Source organism: Pteropus medius, unplaced genomic scaffold (genome assembly GCF_902729225.1).
Source record: "Pteropus medius unplaced genomic scaffold, Ma_sr-lr_union100, whole genome shotgun sequence".
NCBI classification, from domain to species: domain Eukaryota; kingdom Metazoa; phylum Chordata; class Mammalia; order Chiroptera; family Pteropodidae; genus Pteropus; species Pteropus medius.
The window spans coordinates 2,632,509-2,658,382 of record NW_024353787.1 but is presented as its reverse complement, the minus strand read 5'-3'; the positions used below and the strand labels follow the sequence as shown (position 1 = coordinate 2,658,382).

Below are 25,874 nucleotides of genomic sequence, written 5' to 3'. Positions count from 1 at the left end.
AGGGGGGGTCACACAATAAAGTAGTAAAACAAATTACAAGTTGGAACAGGATTAAGAAAATACGGTGATAGAAAAACGGGTGCCCCACCATACCGGGAAAGGCTTCTCTGAGATAAGTCTTAAGTTGAGGTATAAAAAGAAGGGGCGAGGGTGGAGAGAATGTTCCTGGTCAAAGGAACCGGAAAGTAGAGAGGCTCATTGTCGGAAAGATGGGCTAGGGGAATTAGAAGCGGACCAGTATAGCTGTAGCATAGTGAAGTCTAGCTTGAGAAGGCGGGGCCCCCGTTACGCCGTGCGTTTTGGCCCTGGAGTTTGGATGTCAGTGTGACGAGGCACTATTAAAGAGTTTTAAAAATGGAAGTTATTCGATCTGATATTTGTGTAATGTCCTGTCTATTAATCATTTCTTCAGCTAAATTGTACATCCCCTCTCCCCCAAATGGTCGTCAAAGCAGCCCTGTGGACTTAGCGTGTTCAATTGTGGTTACTTGGCTGCATGTTGAGGAGGCGTGGAGGGAGGGGCATGGGAAGGTGGGTGGCCCTGCGCCTCCGGCCAGCCCCGTTCCAGGTAGGCTCCTCCTCAGGTAAGCTCTACCGCCCTTCGCGACGTCGCAGGCAGGGCTCTACTTAGGTAAGCTCTCGCGCCCTTCGCTCGTCAGGCAGAGGCACGGGTCCGCACCAGGGTGGTGCGAAGATTCCCGCCCCTCGGGGTTGTAGTGGGCCAGCACAGCCCAGGGGAGGACCGTGGGAGGACCGTGGGAGGGCGGGCCCCGCTGCGCGTGCCCAGACTCCGCCCAGGCTCGCCGCCCCCTCCCAACTCCTCCCTTGCGTCTTCAGCGCCAGCCGCGTCCGCACCGACGTCGCGCCCGCACGGCTTGGGACGGAGAGGCGAGGCTTGGACGTCGGGCGATCCCGGGCAGCGGAACTGACGCCAGCGGGCTTCCGGGGGCGGCCCCCAGGGAGGTCGGCGGCGGCTGCGCCGCAGTCGTGGAGGGGCAGTAAGCGGCCGCGGCGACGCAAGTTCCTTAGAGCGCCTCTCTCTCGTCTCACGCTGCCTCCTCCTCTCGCCTAGCCTCCGTGCTGCCCCCTGCACCGCCTTCTGGCCCCCAGTGGCGGGCGCCCTTCTCACTCGAAGCACTCCCCCCAGCTCCATGAATGGAAATCGGCTCCGCAGGTCTGTGGAGAGCCTCTCCAGTGGTGGTGTCTCAGAGCATCGGTCCGGGGCGCGAGGTGAACGCTGTCCGGGCGGCTCCCCCTCTCCGCCCCCCACCCGGCCCCTCCTCCGCCTTCCCGCAGCCCCGCCGCAGTTCCCCGGAGCCACTGAGTAGGCGAAACTGGGGGGAGAGGAAAGTATTGAAGTTTGGGGTTCTCTCGGCGACATTCTTCTTTTCCTGGCGTTTAGAAGGGTTTGCCTTCGTTTTTGTTATTCCAGTCGGAGATGTAACGGTGTGCGTGTCCTTTTAACCGGGTTGTGTGTCCCGTAGAGGCGCTGGGCGACCAACACTCTACCGTACCTCTTGAGGTAGTTATGAAGATACAGTGAGATAACAGATGAAATTAAGTTTAAAATAGCTTGTATAAAGTGCATGTGTAAGATGGCATTTCTGCCATCCCCAAGTTCTCTTCTGATGTTTGTGGCAGTGTCGCGAGCAGGCAGCATGGAATATAGTTCCTGAGGATCTTGGAAATGTCATACCAGCCTGGATCACTGCTTATGTGAGGAGGTGGATCTTAAAGTTGCTGACAGTATTTTATTTTTCATTCACTATTCCTTAGAGAAGCGGCTGTCATATTTTTGGAAATTGAGAATTTAAGAAACCTTTTTCTCTTTGGACAAAACGGTAGTCGAGAAAAACTACAACTTGGGCAGTAGTTATTTTAAAGGAAAAAGCACTCTTTATGGTTCTCAAGTAATTCAGGGACATAAAGTAGATATTAGTTACATAATGGCTTGCTTTTCAAAGGATCGTTTATATGGTATGTTAAATTTGAAAGTATGCTTCATCCAGACAGTCAAGAATTTATAAGTTAATTTTCAAAATATTGGCTGTGGGGGGTGTCTTGTTACTAAGCCCTTGAATCTCACATCTCATCTTGCCAGTTTGGGAGGTACCTGAATATGAGATAAGAATAATTTAAGTAAAAGAAATCAGTGACAGTGACATAATGATAATTTGTTGATTGAGGAATATAATTTGTCGGGTGGATGCAAAAGCACTCAGAAATTGTAGAGGTGGGGTAGTGAGGGGCTTTATTACAAGTTTTAGTATATGGAGTTTTCTCTAATCAATTTGTACCATCTCTTTTGCATGCTTAATTTTTTCCCCTTCATATCTAATTAAAAAGGGAAGGTTGTCCGGATTGTGAAAAGTTTTAGTCTCCTTTGTTTATCATTGATTTGTGAATTTCCAAAACTGTATCCTGCCTTTGGTTTTCAACTTTCTACTGTATTCTTTAAGGAATGTGATGATTTGGGTCTATAAGTGATTTTTATATAACTGTTCTGTTGACCAGCCTGGAAAACAAAACATAAATGTTAAACACTTTATTAATCCTAAAACTTTTAAAGATTTTTCAAAAATTTTTAAAGTTTTTTTCTTTTTCAACTTTGAGGTTTTCATATGAAATTATGCCCAAATATATGGATAACATCTTAGAAAATTCTTCTGAAGTAAAACCACCTAGCAAACTGGTCCAGCTAGCCAAGGATGATTCAGTAAATGCTCCTGTGAATTCTTGAGCTAAGAATTGGACGTCTTGAAATGCAAAGTTTATTTTCAGTGCAGTTTATACATGAGTGACTATATTCTAATAATGAAGATAAGGTATAATTTAGCTCAATATCTTCATTATTTTCATTGTCCTGAAACTTACATACAATTGTTACACTACATATGAAATTGAAAGCACAGTTGGGAAAAATGTGCAACTAAGTTTTAAATCAAGAACTTGACAGATACATGTTTTGGTTTAAAAATTTAAGATGTAAATATTCTCTAATAGTCTGTTAAGTCAATGTTGGCTTCTGGCTCTCCAGTTCTAAGTTTTTCTTTGGTGTGGAGATTCTCAGGAATCATCTTATGACAGGATATGTTAAATTTTAAGGGTTTGTTTGTGGATACATAGAAAACTTAAACGTGTTTACATTGGAGGACTTTGAATACAGGTCCTATAGTTTCTTAGTGAATCATTCCTCACTAAAAGTTAACATTTGCCTGTTCTTCTCTTTTCCATGAGATATTTTAAGTGATTTTTAAGGGTGTCGAGATATTTTAAGTGATTTTTAAGGGTGTCCTGTATAATCTACTGACCTATGAACTTTGAATTAACCAAAAAAGCTGGCACAATTGGGTTTTAAATAATAATAAATAGTTTAGCATCCATGCCTTTGACTCGTTAGGGGAACTTTGATGAAACCCTGTTTTTTATTGTTTAATTACAACTGGACTAAGAGTATATGTTATGTTTTAGTTCCAAATAAAGTACGAATAGGGGAAGCAGAAATGTTCATAGAGATATCATTTCTGAGGAGCTGCTTTTTAGGACCTTACTATTCTAGTCTGTATTTTTAGGTAAGGTCAGACTACTACTTAGGGCCACTGGAATTGTACTTACCTACCAATGGAAGAAAAACATTTACCTTTAAATTAATGGTATATAAATTGATTTGACAGTTTGGTAGCTGCCTTGTACAATGTTGCAAAATTGAATAGACTATATTTCTTAATTATGCTCTTAAATTTGTGTTTGAATAATAGTTAATTTAGGGCTCTGCATTCTTTAGTAAGAAAAGTCATTGGGGAACAAGTTCCAAGAGAACAAAAATTTCATGTATAGAAGCTTGATTTGAATGAAGTAGATAAAAGTGGATTCAAAATACTAAAAAAAATACCATTAGGTTCTCAGTTGAGTATTTACAATAAATCTAATCACTTTGGGAAGTATTTTTATTGTATAAATTTTCTCACTTGTAGGTTTTTGTCTTGGGAAAAAAAAAGTCAAAATGCTGTTCTATCTGGAGGGCATTAATTTTGCACATGGAAAAGGTTTGTTTTGTCTACTTGGTTATCACTTAAATTTTAGTTTGCAGTGCTCTGGAGTGGCCATTATAACTTTGTGTCGGAGGGGGGCGCGGTATTTGGTTTTGATTGGCAGTGGGACTTATAAAAATGTACAAGATTATTTTGATTTTTTAGAATTTAATTTCTATAACAGTGACACCCTGAGGGAAAACTAAAAAGAGGGCAAGAAATAACTTTTTTTTCTAAACAAAGACTTTAAAGGAAAAAAGAACATACATGTAACCTTCAAATGTAATTCAGTTAACACGATGAAGACTTAAAACTTATCCATGATTCCATCAACCTCATGTGACCACTCTTTAGATTTTTAAACCAGATTCCAAACTAATAAATCTTTTAGTTAAAAAAAAAAAAAATGAAATTAAGTAATGTAGGAAAGTGGTTTGAATGAAACGATTTCTAGAGTCTACCTCCTTTTGCTCTTTTGGAGAATTTTATGAAATAGATTGATGTTTTAGAATTAATTTATATTAATTTATATTGTCCATTGGGAACATTGTATTTGTTTGATTCTATAAGCGTAGGCTGATAAGTATGCAAAGAGACCTGGGGCCCTGTGAAGGGGACATTTCCTGGAAGAGTTCTCTGTTGTATGTGGAAAAACCCTAGCTCAGAGTAGAATTCTTGCCAAATTGTCATAAGCTGTTGGATTCTAGTTGCTTTATTTCACAAACAGCTTTTTTTCACATTGGTTTCCATAGTCTTAAAATACTTGAAGGTCTACCTGAAAGATGAATTAAATAAATATTTTGTTCATCTAACAAAACATTTTTTCTTATAATATTTAAAACTAAGATCTTAAGTAACAAGTTGTTTTCTTTTTTAATGGATAAGGGGAAAAAGGCAAGTGATAGTTCTATTTTTATAAAGGTAAAACTACAAAGATAATTTAAGAATAGTATCTTTTTTAAACCTGCTTAGTCTTAGTTTGTTGGGATGAACAGTATTCACCAGACATTCCTACTTCTAATTCAGTTGTCTAGGATACTTAATAGACCCTCATTCTTGGCTCATTAACAAAACAGATGTGAGAAAGAATATTGTGTGGTTTTTCAACCATAATGGTTATGCTGTTGGGATACATGAACAGCTTTTTTGTATTTGGAATTTCTGTAGTTTTCTGCCATTATCTATTAATATTAATTATTTTCTTTTGCTACCCATTGCTAAATAAAAAAAAAAAAAAGATAAGATTTAGCAAAACCTTGTCACACAACTGATGATTTCTCTTAAGTGTAGGCTTTTTTTGGTTTGGATACAATAAAAATTATGTGCATTAGTCTGGATTGTCAGTTTAATGAAATAGTCTGGAAGAATTCTGTTTTACATTAGCCAGTTTTTTCCTACATTGTTTCTAAATAGTCAAGTTCTTGAGAAATCAGAAGATAGCTATAGAATATATAACATAGACAGGATTTTTTATATTTTTCATTTGCAGAAGAATTTTGCAAGAAAATATTCTCTGTTGTAGACTTATATAATATTATTTTTGAATCGTTACTAATATTTGATATTTTAAATGAATTCTAAGTCTGATAACAATATCATTAGTGTATCTGAATTTTTAAAAAGTTTAAAGACTAGATTGCAAAATGAGTTTATACCTTAACAGTGAAGTTTTTTTAATCTGGCTTCTAAATTATGATTTGATCTCTTTCCATATGTATATTTAACCTAAAAGTGGCATTACTCTTAAAATTACTAAAAAAAATTTCTAATATCTATGCTTGGGTGCTCAGTTTTTCAAAACTATCCAGCAAATAAAAATTCTATTAATTAAAATTTAATAGAATTTTAAAATAAATCTCAAGGCATTTCCATAGTTCAGAGACTACTTGGATAATGTCCCCTCTTGTTTTCAAGGGTGAAAATGCATTTTAAAAAATTGTTCCCCATACCGCCATCTGAGAAATTTAACCCTCAACAGGCTGAATGTTCTATAAGTGATTATTTAGCTATAGTGATTATAGTAAATATAATATGACAATAAGTATTGTACAGGTTCATTTAATGAATAAGTAGAGTTATTAGGTAGGGAGTTACTAAAATCTCATATGATGTTTACTTACTAGTTAGTCTTGTGGGTTTAGTAAACAGGCATTATGGTCAAATTTTGAAGTCAACAATATATTCATTTATTTTTCCAAAACAAAAATAGAATCCTTTTCTGATTATAAAAATACATATTTATAATTTTTAAAAAAGCAAACAATATAGGAAAGTGTATAATGGAAAGTGAAAATAATATGATCTTATCCTCCAGATAAAACCATTGTTAATTTTTTCTTGTATCTCTTCCCAGACAACCATCTGTCTGCCTATCCATCCATCATATTAATTGTTTTAACCTGCTTTTTCTACTCAGTAATGTATCATAGACATTTTTTCTGTATTAATACTTAAATCTATATAGCAATATAATTTTCAGTTTTGATTTAATTTAATTTTTACATTAATTTTGTATATTTTTTCATCTCATTGATGGTGGTTTACATTTTTTCCAGTCTTTTTTTCTTATTATAAATAAAAGTTTGGTAAGTATCCTAGTATATATGTCTTTTCATAGTGGTGCAGTGATTGCTTTCGGATAAATTCCTAGAAATAGAATTGTTGAAACAAGAATATTCCATGAATATTGAAGCAGAAGTAGAATTGTTGAAAATCTTTAGTTTGGTAATAGGCTATAGTGATGCTGTAGTTGATTTTAATTTATTCACTGCTTATTTTTCATCAGTTATATTTGCTTTAGCTATTATTTAGCTTTAGACTAAACAACTAGTACATCTTAGGTCGTTAAGTCAGTGAACAACATACACACACACATGCTTTGAAAATATATGTTTTTAGGTTTGAAGTTTAATATGGTTAGTTGATATTAGCCAGTACTTAGCCTAGCTACCGAAAGAAAAGTTTGAGGCGAAAGGAAATTCCTGATAGTGCTTTGTATTTCTCTGTAATAATATTTTCAACTCTAGTGGGCAATGTGTGTATTTATTAAATAACTAAAATATGCTTCACTGGAAGTATAATTTGTTGTCAGAATTGTTTCTTTCATTAAGTTACATTAAAATATTTATGGATACTTGAACTTAATTATTATTTTACAGTTAATAATGGTAGAGTTCTGTTACATTGCTTATTTTTGAAACAGAATTTTAGTTTTTGCCAGTTTGTATAAGAAGCACCAGGTAAAATAACGATAATGGAGGGAAAAAAATGGCACTGTGATATAGTGTAAAAAGCATGGGTTTTAGAGACAAAGCCTGGCTCTCAAGTTAACTGTGATTTGATAATGATGTATCATTGTAGGTTCATCAGTTGTAACAAATATATAGTCGGAAGTCAGTGCTTGTGCGGACAAGAGGCATATGGGCAATCTCTACCTTCTCCATTTTGTTGTATACCTAAAACTGCTCTAAAAACTAAAGTCTATTTAAAAAAATGAATTGTGACTTTGGGCAATGTATTCCTTAACTGTAATTTCTTTATCTGTACAATGGGATTGTAAAAAGAGATGAAATATGCAAAGGAAATGCACTTCCTCTCTTCCTAATTTTTAAGACCTTGTATTATAGAGAATTGAGAATGTATATTCTCATGTGCCCATCACCCAAACCCAACAATCATCAACCCATGTCCATCGCGTCCCTTCTACTTTCCTCTCCCCTGTATTTTTTCGAAGCATATTCTAGAAGGATCTATTTCATTCATAAATATCTACTAAGTATATGTATTAAAGGTATGGATTCTTTAAATAAGCCACAGTATCATTATCACAGTGACATAATAACACTTTATATCAAATATCTAGTAAGCGTTCAAATATCTACTTATTTCAAATAGTATATGTATGTATTTTTAAGTTTGCCTTTATTTTTTTTCCCCCATTTTTAAGTTAGGGTCAGAATAAGTTCCATACACTGTGATTGGAACATCTCTTAAGCGTCTTTTAATCTGTAAGTTTTCTATTCTTTTTTTCCCCAATTTATGGATTGTTTGTTCTTTTAGAGTTTTTCACAGTCTGGATTTTGCTGGTTCCATCTTCATGGCAAGTTAACATGTTTCTCTGAATTTACTGTAAACTGCCAGGACCTAAAGGCTTGATCAGATTCAGGGCATTCTTTTTGAACTTACTCCAGTCAGATTTTTGTCCCCACTACTTCACTGAAATTACTCTTACAAAACCCAGTAGTCAATTCCCAATTCTTCATTTTATTTGACTTTCAGCTGCATTTGATTAAGTTGCTTCCTTCTTGGAACACTTTCCACTTGGCCTCATGGGTACCACTCTCTCCAGGTCCTCCTCCAACCTTACCGGCTATCACCTTTCTTCTTCCTTTGCTGTTTCCTCTTTATCTCCACAGTCTCTAAATAGTGAGAGTGTCCCAGGGCTTAGTATTCTTCTGTATCTTACCACGTTTGGGATGATCTCCTTTAATACAGTAGTTTCAATTACTTCTAAAATGTTGAAGACACTCACATTTACAACTCCAGCCTGAACCTCTCCATTGAGCTCTACACCTTTCTAACTGCCTACTAGATACCTACTTGTATAGATATCTCAGTCTTAAAATGTCCTAAAAATCTTGATTTCCTCTCTAAACTTGCTCCTATCAACGAATCTTTCCTATCTCACTCAGTAAATGGCACTTCCATTCTTTCTGTTGCTTAGACCAAAATACTTTGAAAGCTCTTTTCTCTCATTTCCCACACCTAATCCATTAGCAGTTACCATCAGGTCTACCTTCTAAATATTTTCCACATCACCATCATTCCCCTAGCTGCTACCACCCATGTTTTAGCCAACATTTTTCTTTACCTGCACAGTCAATTAGCCTACTAACTGGCTTCCCTGTTTGGACCTTGACATATAATTTTTCACACAGCTGCTGAGGTGATCATTTAAAAAAAAAAATTTTAAGTTAGATCATACTTCTTGACTCAAAACCTTTTGTTGGTTTCTCATGTCTCAGAATAAAATCCAAAGACCTCATCATAGCTTAAAAATTTTGTGTGATCTTATCTCCCATTATCTCTCTGACGTCATCTCTTACCATTCTCTCTTGTTCACTTTGATCTCTTGCTATTAAACACCAAGCAAGCTTCTTTTTCTTTATACTTGTTGATTTTTTCCTCTGCCTAGGATGCTCCTCCACATAGTAACATGATTTGATCTCTCACTTCTGTTTTCTGCCTGCTTTTGTTACCCTTTCAGAGAGGCCTTCTTGGAGTATCCCTCTGCTTGCTAGATGAGATGGTGCCCGATTCATGAATTGATTAATAAAGCCAATTAGATCTTCAAGTAAAAAAACAAAGAGGCCTTCTTTGACAAACGTATCTAAATGGCTAACTACTTAGTTTGTTCCTCCCCCCCACCACACACACACGCACACACACACACACACGCACACACACACACACATTCTATTCTCTTAACCTATTTTATTTTTCTTCATAATACCTGATAGGCAAAAAAGAAATACACTATATTCTGTTTCCCATCACTCCAATCAAACTTTTATGATGACAAGGTCTTTATTATTATTATTAAAATTATTATTCAGCTGAACCTGAAAAACGCTTGGCACTTAGAGACAGTCTGTAAATAATTGTTGAACAAAATAATGAGTCAATAAATAGTTACCTAATGGACAATAGACTTTCAGCAAATGTTTGTAGTTTAGTGTGTTGATTCGAAAATGGAGGCGCTGAAATCAGATTGCCTATTTGCAAATCTTGGCTTTGCCACCTTCTAACTATGAACATGTTTTTTAACCTCCCTGGGCTTCAGTTTCCTTAGTATAATATAGTACCTGCCTCAAAAGTTATATTGTGAGATATCAACTAATGTGTGTCAAATATTTAACACTTAATACAAGTTAGCTGTTAATGTTAATATGACTTTTCCTTAATTATTAAGATGGGATATCCCCCAATATATTATGAATTACTTAAGTGTAGTAGCTGATATTAATTAATCTATGTTCTATAAAAACTTGAACAAAATTGTTAAGTAAATATGTATAGAATAGAGAGGTGAACTTTATGTTTTTGATTTTTTTTTTAATTGTCCATGGGGGCAATGAGTTTCATAAGAGAATGGGGTATAAAGAACAAAATATTATTTTTAAGCCAGTCTTGTTAGTAATCACATGTAAATAAAATAGCAGAAAGTTATTTTTTAAGAAGCCCAAAGGTTTAATTTTTATTGAATAAAGAAAGTTCATTCAGAGCTTACACAGGTCATAGGAGTACTTTAGATTATAACAGATAACATATCAATAGCTGATTGGAAGGAAAGAAGGAAGGAAGTTTATATTTTCAATGTAGGAAAAAATCTAATTGCTTATAAAATTCCCAAAACAAGGTCTAGCCAAGTTTATTGTTTAGTGGGTTTTTCCTTTTTTCAAGATATGAAAAGTGAGATTCACTATGTATACAACTAATGTAACAACTCGAAAAAATCATGAGACAGAAGTATAAATATGTAAAAAGACAAGATTTTAAAATTGAAGGAATATTAACTATGATAAATGGAAACGATACATTAAAACCAGCAATGTATTACATTAGTTCAAAATAGAACTCATAAAGCAGACCAAAACTAATGCTAGTTAAGGAAAATGGTCTGTTTTTAGAAAGTGTCCAGACAGACAATGCCAACAGTAACTATGTGGTCCCCTCCATTTACTCAGTAAATTGTCAAAGGTGGAGGGACTGGTTAGCTTAAGCTTTCTCCAAGGATTTGTAGTATTCCATGAGCACAGTCCAGGCCTTGGGAACCGTGAACCTTCACGAGGTTTCTGGCCATCTTGAGCAAGTTTATGCATTCATGTTTATGAAATAAGTTCAAAGTCTTCATGGTGTTCAGAGTCATAGTAGTTCATACACTTTTTTGTTGTTGTTGTAAGCTGCAACTCGAAAGGGAACCATTTCCAAAGTGATTAGGCCAAGGTCTCTTCCCATTTTTAATCAGTTGTTCTTTTTAGTTGAATTGTATGAGTTTGTTATATATTTTGGATATTAACCCCTTGTTAGATACACGTTTGCAAATATTTTCTCTCAGTCCATGGCTCATAATTTCATTCTCTTTCACAGAACAGCAGTTTTTAATTTTAATGAAAACCTCAATTTTTTTTTTCATGGATTGTCCTTTTGGTGTCCTATCTAAGAAGTCATCACCAAACCCAAGGCCACCTAAGTTTTTCACTATTATATTTTAGGAGGTTCTTAGTTTTGCATTTTACATGTAGTTCTCTTAGCCTGTTCGAATTAATTTTTGAAAAACGTGTAAAGTCTTTATGTAGATTTTTTTTTTAATGTGGATATCCACTTGTTGAGTACCATTTGTTGAAAAGACTTTCCTTTTTCTATTGAATTGCCTTTGCTCCTTTGTCAAAGATCAGTTGGCTGTATTTCTGTGGGTCAGTTTTGGGGCCATCTGCTCTGTTCCCTTGATCTATTTGTCTGTTCTTTGACCAGTACAACACTGTCTTGATTATTGTAGCCTTATAGTAAGTCTTGAGTTATAGACAGCAATGAACAATTAGAATTTGGAGTTAAAATTACAGTAATGTGTTACATTAACACATATACACAAAAAGAAATACTTAGCTATAAATCTAACAAAATATGTAAAAGATCTATATGAGGAAAACTCAAAACTCTGATCAAAGAAACGAAAGAAAATCTAAATAGAGATGTTCCATGTACATATATAGGAAGACTCAGTATTGTAAAGAAGTCAGTTCTTCCTAACTAGATTTATATATTTTCACAATCCCAATAAAAATTCCAGCATGTTATTTTGTGGAAATTGACAAACTGATATTAAAGTTTATATGGAAAGGCAAAATACCCAGAATAGCAGTACAACATTGAAGGAGAATAAAGTGGTAGGATGGACAGTACCTCACTTCAAGACTTACTACTGTAAAACTATAGTAATCAAGACTGTGTTATTGGCAAAAGGATAGACGAATATACATCAGTGGAACAAAATAGAGACCCCAACAGAGTGGGTTCCAATCCCAGTTCTTCTACTTACTAGCTATGAAATTTTAGGCATCAATAAAATCATTATAGAGTTTATATAAAGATTAAATGAGGTAATGCGTATAAAGCATTTAGCACATTGCCTGAGACATGGTAAGTGCTTGATAAATTTTTGCTCTCGTACATTTTCTAAATTGAGCCTGACGAGATTTGTTGAAAAAAGAAGCAGATCAAGTATTACTCCCATTTTAATTTTATTAGATCAGGAAATAAGAGTTTCAGGGCTTGACCTTTATGGTCAAGTGGTTAGATAAACGGCAGAGCCAGAACTGTGACCTAGTCTAGATTTACTCAGTGTTACCTATCTCAGTCTAGCATATCAGGAAAGATTATGCCCTCAGAAGAGATTTTACAAATATATAAAAACAAAATTTAAAAATAAATGATATATGTAGCACTTTAATGTTAATTTTTATATGCAGTGAAAAAATTGTTAACCCAACTTTTAATTTCTGATGTAAACTCATCTTGGTCATGATGCATGATCCTTTTGATATATTAGCAGATTTAATTTCTTAACATTTTGTTTAGGATTTTTACATGAATGTTTATGAATGATATTGTCCTATGATTTTTTTCATAATCTTGTCAGGTTTTTGTATCAGGGTTGTCTGGCATCATAAGTTGTATTGGGTTATGTTTACTTTTTTCCTATTCTCTGGAAGAATTTGAGGAAATTTGGTATTTTTTCCTTAAATAATTGGTATAATTCTCTAGTGAAGCCATCTGGATCTAGACTCTTTCAGTGTGTGCAAATATTTTTAATTGTGGATATAATTTTTTCAGATAGTTACAGGACTTTTCAGATATTTTAAATGTAAGTTCATTTGGATAATAGTTATAATTTATTAACTGAATTTATTGTTTGAGCTTTGTTTAACAAAGCTACATTTCAAACTTTAAAAACTTAATGCTAGATATCACTTAGATTTTTTTTAACTGGTAAAATATATATAATGTTAAATTTACCATCTTAGCAATTTCTTAATGTACAGTTCAGTAGCATTTAAGTACATTCACATCGTTGTGCAACCAATCTCCAGAACTCTTTTCATCTTGCAAAACAAACTATACCCATTAAGCAACAATTCCTCATTCTCCCTTTCCCTCAGCCCCTGGCAACCACCCTTCTACTTTGACTACATGAATTTGACTGCTCTAGGTATTAATAAGTGGAATAATACAGTGTCTTTTTGTGACTGGTTTATTTCACTTAGCATAATGTCCACAGGTTCATCTGTGTTGTTGCATGTGTCAGAATTTCCTTCATTTTTAAGGCTAACTAATGTTTCATTATATGCATATACCACATTTGGTTTATCCATTCATCCATCAGTGGACATTTAGGTTGCTCCCACCTTTTGGCTATTGTGACTAATGCTGCTATGAGCATAGGTATACAATTACCACTTCACTCTGCTTTCAATGCTTTTGGGTATATACCCAGAAGTAGAATTGCTGGATCATATGGTAATTTTATTTTTAATGTTTGGAGGAACCACCATACTGTTTTCCAAAGCAGCTAGCTGCAACATTTTACATTTCTACCAATGGAAGACTTTTCAAATTTTATATATTTTTGTGTGTCGGTAAGCTGTATTTCGTTTCTTTCATCAAAATTTCAAATTAATTGACAGTGTTTATGTCTTCAGTATCTGTAGATGTTCTTTTCCCTTATATTGGTTATGTAAGCCTTTTTTCTCCTATTTTAAAAATCAGTTTTGCCTTGACTTTAAAGATTTTATTTTTCAAATAATTGATTTTGTGCTTTACTGATCCTTTTTACTGTGTATTGTTCTCATTTTGTTCATTTGTTCTTATCCTGACTATTGCCTTCTACTCTCTTTAAGTTTGCTGCTGTTCTCACACTTTTTAGGTGTGATTTGTATTTGTTGTTACTCACCTGGATTTGTGTGATTGCTCTCCCCTTCTTTCTACTCCATCTGAAACAGTTTTCTGGAAGTAGTCAGGGTTTTGTTTGTTTGTATTTTTTTTTAGTAAGGAGAGTAAATTGGGATGAAAGAAGTTGAAGTGTTAGAAATTGTCATCTTTCAGCACTAAGCTTCAACGTCATGATCAACTATACTTAAAATTCTAACATACTCTGATTGACGGGATTATCAAATGCAGTTTATAACAGTGTTACTCTTTTTTTCCCCCCCCTCCCTGGCAGGACCCGTTGGGGCCCAGCCCCTACTCATGGTGCCCAGAAGACCTGGCTATGGCTCTATGGGCAAACCCATTAAATTACTGGCTAACTGTTTTCAAGTTGAAATTCCAAAGATTGATGTCTACCTTTATGAGGTAGATATTAAACCAGACAAGTGTCCTAGAAGAGTGAACAGGTAAGAATCATGAAGTCATGAAGATCTTTTGCTGTTGGTGTTTGTCTTTGCCATAGTGATTATTTATGTTGTATATCTGAATAGCAATGATAATGTCTAACAGTTTGACCAAGAACACATGGTAGTTTGTTTTGAAATTGATTATACTTCAGAGGTGTCCTGGTGGGTAAAATCTCCAAATAGCCTTGAAATTTTTCCATTATAACATGAGTTCATATGTTTTCTCTGCGATAATAGAAAAGGTTCAAGTTATTTTTATATGCTTTTGAAATCAGGCTGAGCATCTTTTCCCTTGCTGTTAGGTAATATATCTATGTTGTTTTTTTTCCTCGCCACCCACCCCCACCTTACTTACCCCTTTTGTAATGTTACTTTTAAGATGATGGTGGTAACGGTGGTGGCTAGAGGTGGTAGTTGTCATAGTTTCATGCTTTCTGTTTTTCTAATCCTCAACTCCTAACTACTCCTTACTCTTATATAGAAACAAACATATGATATATTAAGATTTATCAATCATCTTTTAGTAAGATTCTCTTACCTCCCCCAAATACTGTGTGTGTGTGCACGCATGCGTGCAGCTGTGGTTTAGGTAATACAGGGAATATAAAAAGAAATTATGTTGTGGTGTACACCATGAAAGAGGTTTAAAAAAAAGGCTCATGGACAGAACATTTGGAAAATAATGCTATTCAACTTAGCATTTTGGATTGTAGTATCAGATACCCCAGGCTTTTCTTATTCAATAAGTATTATTAAGAGCCTTCATTTAAGACACAGGTGAGTGTATACCTGGAGCTTTTATAATGTAAACAAAACAAAACTCAATTTTAAAAAGGCATAGATCTTGCTATCAAGAAGTTTGTAATTTAGTGGCAGAGATAAGACACAAGATATATGAAGTGAATAAGTACTAAGACTTTGTGATAACATGTAAAAAAAAAAAGCCCATATGAATGTTATGTTACAGAGAATAGAACAGTGGTTGCTGGAAGGGGAAGAAATGAGTGAAGGGAGAGTCAAGAGGTGCAAACTTCCAATTATAAATAAATCATAGAGATGTAATGTACAGCATGATGATTATATTATAGTCAATATTATGGTGTGCTTGAAAGTTGCCAAGAGAATAAATCCTAAAAGTTCTCATCATAAGAAGAAAAAGAAAAAAAATTGTAATTTTTTATGGTAATGGATGGTAACTGTACTTATTGGGTGGTCATTTCACAGTTTATACAAATACCAAATCATTATGTTGTACTCCTGAACTAATATAATATGAACTAATATAATATAATATGTCAATTATACCTCAATTTTAAAAGATTAAGCAGCCACAACATAGGTACAGCAGTTGAGAAGAACCCAGTGTAGTGAGTCTAAGCCAGGCTTAAGGGGAGGTAGACCTTCCATTTCCCTTTTCCTCCTGTTGGTCATTAAGTCCTATTCTGTTTTAGAAATTGTTCCCTATATGGCCCCATACTGCTACCACCTTGGTCTCAAACCCTTATTTGTTGTCTAGACTATTGTAATGATATTCTAATTGGTCTACTCTAACATCTCCCACCTTCCTTTTTCCCTTTCCCCTCCCTCCCTCCTCTCTCCTTTCTCCCCCCCACCCCCCCCACCCCACCCCGCGCCACCAGGTAATTTATCTATACTTCTGGCATAGTCATCCTTTTAAATAAGAAATCTGATTATATCACTCCCCTACTTTAAAATTTATTCAGCACCCTATTGCCTACAGAATCACATTCCAAATTTAGTATGGCATATCTGTCTTAGTTTGGCTCTAACCTATATCCTTTGCCATATTCTGCAACTCTTACCTGAAATGCCCTCTCTGCCCTTGTCTATGCGGCACACTTTTATTATTTTTCAAAACAAACCTGAACTCCATAGTCAGATGATAGTTTATTCTTCTATGACCTTGTAGTACTTGATATACACTTCTGTTATAGTATTTTTTAGTGCATTGTGGTTATTTGTTGCTTACCTTTTCTCCCAGTATAAGCTCTTCACAAAAAGGAATATTCTTTATCATCACCTTTGTAGCCTCATCTTACTTCAATGATTGGCATGTTATAAATACTTAGTAAAGTGAATGAAATGCTTATAAAAGTAAAATGGGATGAGTGTGACAGTGGAGGACAGGAAAGAGAACTGGACATTATAGAGGACTTTGTATGCCTAGATATGGGTTTTAATGCCCTATCCTTCTCTCCTAGGGTCTGTAGGCCAGTCTTTGTCTTAGTCTCCTTCTTCTCTCTCTTGTCTGTCTGTCTACTAGCCATCATCCCCTTATAGGGACATGACTCATGCTGCATTCTCAGATTCCCTTTATCTTATTTCTCAAAACTGGGGTGTTAGTGTATATATTTGAGTGAGAGATAATCCTGACCTTTCTGGTAGATGTTTACATTTTTTAAAAGACATTTATTAATCTAAGAAAATCTCTTAACTGATAGAATGTCTAAGGCAGATATTTTTGAGCTGAATTCCTTACTACTGCCCCTCCACCTTGCTTTGCCTAAAAGAATCACCCTAATTTTAGTGGAGAATTGTTACAGGTTATTTATTGAATAGAAGAATTATATGATGAAAATGTTAGAAGAACAAAATCACTTGTAAACAAAATGGGTCAGAATCGAGGGAATGGTGGGAGATGGACACTTGGGGCCTAGAGGAATGCCAGTTGAGGTTTTTTAAAATATTTTAGATGAATTATGAAAGACTGAAGCAGTGGCAGTGATATTAAGTAAAAGCAAAAATGAAATTGTTTATTAGATTTGTTCCTTCTCCTACCTAACTTTTTTTTGGATAGGGAGTAGGGGAATAATTGTGTATTATATGTGTGTATATGAAGTTGTATAGCATAGAGTTTCACATGTAATGCTAAACACAATTAAGTTGAAGAGGAAAATATATGTAATTAGTATGGTATAATCTGATTTTAACTTATTCTATCGACATCTCTAATTATATTTCATTCTTAGGTTGCTTTGTCTTGTTATATTCTTGCCAGTAGGAGTAAAAGATCTGTTACTTAGATGTTTCCAAATGGATATTTATCATGTACCTTTCGAGTTTTGATAAGAACTCTAGGACTTCATTGAGACTCTAAAAATGGCATAAATCAACTTTATACTTTGTTAGTAATATTGACTTCATTTTATATCAACATTTGCAAAACTTGTTTCCTTTATTTTCTTCAAAAGACTAGCTTTTGTCTTCACTTTTTGCAATATTACTACATAACTAGTCATTAAAATTGTTGGTTAGCTTCTGAAATTAGTTTAGTTCCTACACTTCAACAACTGGAATCTAGAAGTTAGGAGAAATTAGATAGAATTTTACATTTCCTTTTCAATATTAGCTTAACAGTTATGGGCCAAAATGTAGCAGTACTTAAATCAACACACATGAGGTTTCTCTTGTCCATATGCCACATGCTCAAATATTTGGTACTGTGGCATTAATCATAATAGCAGAACGATGTATTGTAGCCAAACAAGTTTCCACTTTAGTCAGAGGAGTTTTCTTGGACAAAACATCCAAAAAATGCTTGTGAATCATTTTGTGAGTCAACCTCTCTACTTTAGACTTTTTGTCTGTTGCTTTTTTTTCCTTTTCTCACCCCTTTGGAGTGTATGTGTGTGTTTCTTTTTTTCCCATTTAATGATTTTGATTGAAAATGATAATTTGGTAGAAGAGCAAGTTTGTGAAGCAGATTTCAAATGTTTCTAGTTTTTTTCAACAAGCGAATGGTCTCAATAATTAAAAATCGAATATTTTTAGAAATATTATGGCCTGGAATATAAATTCTGTAACTTGAGAATATATGCTAATTTGTCTAACTACTAAATATATATGGGGATAAACCTTCAGCAAACTGTTATGTACTTATTCAAAATCATTGAAAAAGGAAATAGATGGAGAAGATTGTATATACAGCATGATGGTAACTAAGATCTATTTTAGACATGGATAAAGATTTGAAAGAATCTTGAAATAGTTGGTAGTATATTGTGGTTGACTTTTGTTCAATTTTCTTTTATAAACAAAACATCTCGTAGTCTTTGTATTATAATTAATGTTACTATTATGTTTGTTTAATTTGTTAATTAGTAACATGGTGCCAAATATTTGTACGTATTGAATATGAATGTAATGTAATTCCATTGATTGAATTTTAGAAGGAAAAAATTAAGGCAGTAATGTTACCCTTTTGGTTGATTTTCAGTGGAAATATGAGAGTGTTTGAAGGAATTTCTTTTCTGCTCTTATTAGGAATATCATTGGCATAGTATTATAATTGGGTAGTATGCTAAGAGAGGACTATACTTTGTTAAAATACTAATTTTATTGATGTAAAATTCACACAACATACAATTCACTCATTTAAATTATGTAGTTCAGTAGTATATAATATGTTCACAGAGATGGTGTACAAATGTACGACCATCACCACTATCTGATTTTAGAATAGTTTGTCCTTACTAAAAGAAATTCCATACTCATTAACAGTCACTGGCCATTGCCTCCCTCCCTACAACCCCTGCCAAACACTAATCTACTTTCTGTTTTTGTAGATTTGCCTTTTCTGGACATTTCATATAAATGGAATGATATGTGGCCTTTTGTGTGACTGACCTCTTTCACTTCACATAATGGTTTCAGGGTTCATCCATGTTATAACATATATCAGGACTTCATTCCTTTTTATTACTGAATAATATTCCATTGTACGGATATTTTATTTGTCGATTTATCAGTTGGTGGACATGTGAGTGGTTTGTACTTTTTGACTCTTATGAATAATGCTGCCATGAACATTCATATACAAGATTTTGTGTGGACATGTATTTTCATATTTCTTGGGTTTATACCTCAGAGTAGAATCGTGGTAACTCTATATTTACTGTTTTGAGGAACTGCTAGACTCTTTTCCAAAGTAGCTGCATCACTCACTTTACATTTCCACTAGCAATGTATGATGATACCAGTTTCTCCATATCCTCACTAACATTTGTTTTCTGTCTTATTTATTATAGCCATCTTCATGGGTGTTAAGTAGTATCTCATTGTTATTTTGATTTGCACTCCCTGATAGCTGATGATGTTGAGCATCTTTTCTTGTACTTATTGGCCATTTATATATTTTTAGAGAAATGTCTATTCAGATCCTTTGGTCATTTTTAAATTGTATCTTTTGTCTTTTCATTGAGTTGTAGAAGTTCTTTACGCTTTCTAGTTAAAAGTCCCCTATCAAATATAATGATTTGCACAGATTTTCTCCCTTTCTGCATGTTGCCTTTTCACTTTTTTTATATGGTTTTGTTTTTTATTGAATTCCATGATTCATTTTTAGTTAATTGTTGTGCCTTTTTACTTTCTTGATGGTGTCCTTTGAAGTACTAACATTAATTTTTATGAAGTCCAATTAATTTTTTCTTTTGATAGTTCTTTTGGTGTCATATCTAGAGAGGGGTATGCTTCTGATTAAAATGATTTGGAGGACATACCGCAAAAAACACTTCCAGTGAAAAATAATTAGTATAGTTTTGAGTGTTTACCTATATTGGGGAAACCGTACCATATAAAATATGTCTGTTAATAATGATATGTCAGTTTATTTTTCATGTTAGTTAATCACTAAGAAGATAAGAAAGTTCACAGATGGGAATCATTTCACATCTCAAAATTCTTTTAAAGTAGCACCTAAATAAATTACTCAGTAGAAATTAGTCTTGGCTAATATTACAATATTTTCGAAATTCAGTGATACTTTTATAAATAAATATTTGTCTAACTATCAGTGTGGGTAGGGTTCATTCCTAAAATCTGTCCATTTATATAGATTTAAATTATAATAACAGCTATGTAGTATTCCATTTATGGTTGTGCCTTGATTCCTTTACTTTTAGTCTGCTCTTGTATTTTTTTCCCTTACACCGAGTAAGTGTAACTGTTTCAATTTGAAACAGTTATCTCAATTTAACATATGGTTATACCAAGATAGGATCTTATTGGTACTAGATTTAAAAATATATGGAGCCTGACTAAAATTATAATTCTAAATTCTGCAGTAATTTTTAAAACTTAAAGGTTATTTTTAGATATTTCCTATGTTTTTATTAACTAATTTATTGTGCTCATTTTGTGTCAGGCACTGTGCTATGTTCTGGAGATAACAAGATAAAAAAGACGATCTCTTTGAAGGATTTCTTAGTCTATATGGAGTGACAAGTTCTGTAAGTTGTGCATTATGTGCTGTGATAAAAGAGTAATGATTCCTGCTTTTGATTAGGGAGGAAGATGGGGTACATGACATGGTATCAAAGCTAAATAGTTTCCCAGCGGGCCAGGAGAAAGAATAATACATATAGAAAGAACATGAGCAAAAGTATGACATGTTTATGTACAACAGAAGTAGCCAGTCTAAGTAGCTAGAGTCTGAAAAGTTAGCCAGAGAGCACATTATAGAGGATCCTAAATCCATGCTAAAATTTGTGAATTTGGAAACAATAGAGAGCCTTTGGAGGCTTTCCAGCAATGAAGAACATCTGTATATAACAGCAGAACTAATGGCAGTGCGGAGAACATTTGGAAGGCTGTTGCAGTAGTCTAGTTTAGGTCTTCAAACTTTTGATCACACATTCGCATTAGTTAAAACATGTTCGATGACCATGCACTCAATAATAAATAGCTAAATAAATATATACATGTTAATTTTTTAAAAATTTATAGACATTTACTACTATTTTAACATATTTCATGACAATGGAAAATTAAAGTCAGGAAACAATATTTTGAAGTAAACTAAGGATATATTTAATAATTTCAAATTTTAGATTAGTGTACCAAAAACCTGACTAAATGTGCCACACACTTAAAATAAGTTGCAACATGTTGCAACATGTTACAAATGAATGAATGAGTGAGAGTTCACTGTTAACTCTTGTATGTTGCAAAACTCCCATTATTCTATCAGGATTCATGGTGTAATGAATATGTTACACCTGACCATTTGAGGAACTAAGTGAGGGCATCAGTGTCAATCCATATTCATGAATATTAGTAAATCTTAATTTCTGATTGTTAGATGAAAATTAAATATAAATATTTCTGTTTCCCTCATAGTACAGCATACCCCCTAGCCATTCTGGTACCTGCTTTTCTAGATTAGATGTAGTATGTTCTAAGACTTAACTAACAGCAGTGGTGAAGAGAGGGCTTAGATGATTTAGAAGAATGAATAATTTAGGTATATAAGGAAAGGGAAGAGATAGAAATGGTTTCATAGTTTCTAGCTTGTGTAAGGTGATGGCTTTAACTGGAATAGAGATGGTGAAAAAATCAAGTTTTTAATTTTCTGTTTTGAATGTTGAAATATATAAGAAACATCAGAAAGAACTTCCATAAATTATTGGAAGTAGGTTCCTAAAGCTCAAGAAATAAGTCTAGATAGAGACTGAGATTTGGGACCCATCAACGTGTAGGTGATAGTTAAAAGCTGATGAAAGTGAGTAGAGTCAAGATAAGAGGACTAAGACTAGATCTCTGGGGATACTATTGTTTCAGGTTTGCCAGTGAAGACACTTACAGATTGGGAAAGTAGGAGAACCAGGAAAAAGTAGAAGGTGTTGTAGAGAAGGTAAGGCAAGGATCTTGATATTCAAGGATTGATCACAGTTCCAAATACTAAAAGAAGCTGAAAAGAGACCATGTCCATTAAGAAGTCAGCGATGGCCTAAAGGAGAACTATTCTATGTGAAAGTTGTGTAAGTCGGGTTGAGTTAAAAATTTATTTCTCAATCTAAAGTAATCTACCAGTTATTTGTGAGTACTAGAAATGAACTAGTGTGGTTATATAAGATTATGAAAGAATTCACACCCATGTGAAATGACTGTGGAGATAGTTTATAGTAAAATGCTCTGACGTACTATAGATTTTATATTTTAAAATATTAAAATTTTGATCTAAAGTGTAACCCCTTCTCTACTCTGTATTTTTTAAGCTTTATCTTCCCCCGCCCCTCTTTAATTCCCCTGCCACTTCCACCCCTGATCTATGGATGTTTCCGTTTCCTCTTAAGAACTGGATCTCTGAAGGCGGGGCATCTCCTTCCACACGCTCATGGCATGCACCCAGTTAAGCTTTTACCTTAATACAAAAATATTAATTGGCTACCTTCTGTGGTACTTAACTACAGAATTATGAAGATAACTTAGAGATTGGAAGAATAAAAGGGCAGATGGCCAGCTGTTTTAGTTGTGTTTTAAAAACCTCTGGGAGACTTGAGCATCTTGTTATATCTTAGCTATTTTCCCTCCTTCTGTCTGTATAATGACAGATTAATTTATTACAGCTATAAATACTGAACTAATGTGAATAGTCACTTGTGGGGGAAGATATTGTTTCATGTTTTCTCCTGTAGACTAGAATAATATTTCTCATTCTGTCTTTTGGGAGCATAGAGTTAGAGGTATCTAAAAATGAGATGAAGATGGGTCTCCATGAGCTTGTAGTGACGATTAACAGAAAAATAATATTTTTCCATTAAAACTTCCTTCTCCTACCATTTTTTTCTGCTGAGTCAGGTGGTAAAGTGGAACTTACTGAAACCAGTATTAAATTTTACTTTACAGTCTGTGCACCAGAGCATGATGGAGTCAAAAGACTTGGTACCAGAATGTAGGAAGTGGTGGTTGAGGTAAGAGTGGGAAGGTAGGCTGTAGCCCTTTGTAAGACATAACATACTCAGGTAGGTTTCATTTTTGTAGCAATCACCAGATATTTTTAAGGATTTTTAAATTCTACCCTGAGGTTTTACAAAAATTCATCATATTTTACTGTGCAAGAATTCTTTCCTCCTCAAATTAAAGTTATTAGTGAAAGGAAGCCACTAAAGATGGGTTAGGTTATCCTCACTTACTCAAATTTTCTTTCCCAAATTGCTTTCCTATGTATTACTTTAGAAGTTATAATATTTTATGTATTTTACTTATTGTAGTTTTACTTTCTATTGTAAGCCATGAAGCTGGCTTAACAATATACATCTATATATTGTGTTAACATTTCTACATTTGAACAAAATATCAAAGTATCCCCTACAACCCATTGTTATAATAAAAGACTAGTGCTTCACAACTATAATATAGAGAAAATTCAGTTCACAGTTTCTGTTAATTATCAGAATTCTTTCTTTGTATTAATTTACTCTATTTGATGCTAATGAATTGGGATGGGTCCAGTTGTTTGAAAGACTTCAGTACTTCAGTATAATTCTTGATGTATATTTTTGAGATAATATGCTGAATTTTTATATAAAAATAGTATCATACATATTTGCATTTTTCTCTCAAAGTACTTTCATTAATATTTCATTTGGTCCCTGTAACAGCCATGAAACTATTATCTCATTTTTATTGATAAAGGAGCTAAAGTCAGAGAGGCAAGTAACAACTTAGTGACCGAGTGAGACTAAAACTTATGTCTACTTATTTGTTCTCTGTTACTTATCTTACCACATATTTTAAAGTTTTCTCAAATTGGCTTTTCCTAATTCAAACTTTCCTCATAATGCAATGAGTACCTTTGCTGCTGTAGCTGACTAGATAAATTACTGTTGCAGGGTTTCTGCTCTAGTTCCACATGCTAGCATGATGAACATTCTTAATAAACTACCCTTTGCCAGTATCTTCTGAGATATGAAATGAAAACTCAAATGCCTGGATTTGTCTATTTGTTAACTTCTTACTAAAGTTTTGTTAAAGCTCTAAGTGTATCAGTTAATCACATCATATTAGTGAGAGATTAAAATGAAGAGACTTAATAAATTGTGGTCCTTATAAAAGCTGATTCTCTTTGAAGCAAAGGTTTTAGTAGTTGTGAACTCAAGTAGTTTAATGCTAAAATTTCCCAGTATATTCTAACCATTCCCTTAAGGCTCTGAGGTCTTAAGTTCCAATCAGTATTTAGTGTAATTATTTCTTAAAAGAGTTTCTATATTTGATACCATGATAAAATCTGCAGTGTTTCATTGTTTGGTATTCTCTTAGTTGAATTTTACTATTTGAGCAAACTGTTAGAGGGCTTGCAAAGATTGTTTATTTCAATCTTTTAATTGGTACCTTCCCTGACCTAACTTCTCTTTGAACAGTTCTAGCAAGGATGAACTCAGACACTTTAAAAGGTAGTATAATTTACTTATGAATAACTCTGGTGGTTAAAAAATGTTAGAAATTTTTGTTCAAAATCTAGCTCTTTGTATTTTTTCAGCTATTTGTCCTAGTTCTATCCTCCCACAGGTTTTCTACTCAGTTTTTCACATGACAGTCCATCAAAATAGCCAAAGACTTATATATAATTTCTTTTGAGTCTTTCTTATTCCAGAGAAAAAGTCCTTAGTTGGATTTATTTTTACTCATACTACATGAGTTTTATCAGGATTACCTTCTTCTGATTATGTTTCATTTTTTAAGGCATTAAATTTTTCCAAATTGAACAGAGTACTCCAGATTGTGAAATGACCTCTGTAATATATGATGGGATGGTTACCTACCTTATACTGGGTACTTAAATATATGCAACCTGAGTTTTTTAATTTTGAGGAAGCTACATCACACTGTTAGCTCATTCTGGACTTATAGTCACCTAAAGCCCCTTTCCACAAGAGCAGTAGGTAAGTTCAGATCCTCTAATTGTTCTTATTGCAGTTGAACTTTTCAAACATAAGTGTTTCGATATTACAATTGCCCTTATGTTTCATCTTCATTGAGTTCATTGTTGTAGTTTGTTAGTAGGATTTAACACACTAATTTGTTTTTAGCATACTAGTCACATCTCCGAAGTATGTATCATTTGATGGTTTCTTTAACCAACAGATATTTTATTATTTAGTATATGCATGGCACTAGATGTTTGTTGTACTTATGTTATTGATCATTTTTTGGAGGGAAGGGCAGAGGACTTTCGAAGTTTATTCTGAATAAAACTTTCCATGAATATTTGAGTAAAAATTTCCATGAATATCCAAGTTAACTTAGAAAAAGAAAAAGAACTTGCCTTGCTCCACATTACAGCATTATAAAACACTGGTACTCATGAAAACCTGTGATACTGGTCCAAGAACAGACAAGATCACTGGGACGATAACAGAACTCAAAGCCAGATCAATTTATACATGAGAACTTAATAAGATAAAAATGGCATTATAAATCGATTGGTTAAGTATATAGACTGTTTAGTAGATGGTATGAGAAAACTGGCTCACTGTATGAAGAAAAATAAAATTAAGTCGTTATAAATTGGGTCCTTTATAAAGAAGGACCTCAGATGGATTAATGACCAAAATAATATAGATAAAACTATAGTTAATAAAACATAATACAT

At 34.1% G+C, this 25,874-nt stretch overlaps 1 protein-coding gene across 6 annotated transcripts in view; it reads left to right on the top strand.

Annotated features, from left to right (window-relative positions):
* Window positions 1–1,073: 1,073 nt before the first annotated feature.
* AGO3 (argonaute RISC catalytic component 3) overlaps window positions 1,074–25,874 on the top strand; it is a 101,920-nt gene continuing 77,119 nt past the window's right edge. The window contains exons 1-3 of one of the 6 annotated variants that reach the window (XM_039851021.1): window positions 14,311–14,482; window positions 20,646–20,730; window positions 23,129–23,193. In XM_039851021.1, the coding sequence (XP_039706955.1) occupies window positions 23,144–23,193 (50 nt within the window). In that variant the 5' untranslated portion in view covers window positions 14,311–14,482; window positions 20,646–20,730; window positions 23,129–23,143. Of the gene's footprint in view, window positions 1,175–14,310; window positions 14,483–20,645; window positions 20,731–23,128; window positions 23,194–23,221; window positions 25,165–25,874 lie in introns of those variants that run through there. The other 5 variants (XM_039851020.1, XM_039851024.1, XM_039851022.1 and 2 more) reach the window with 5 other exon arrangements.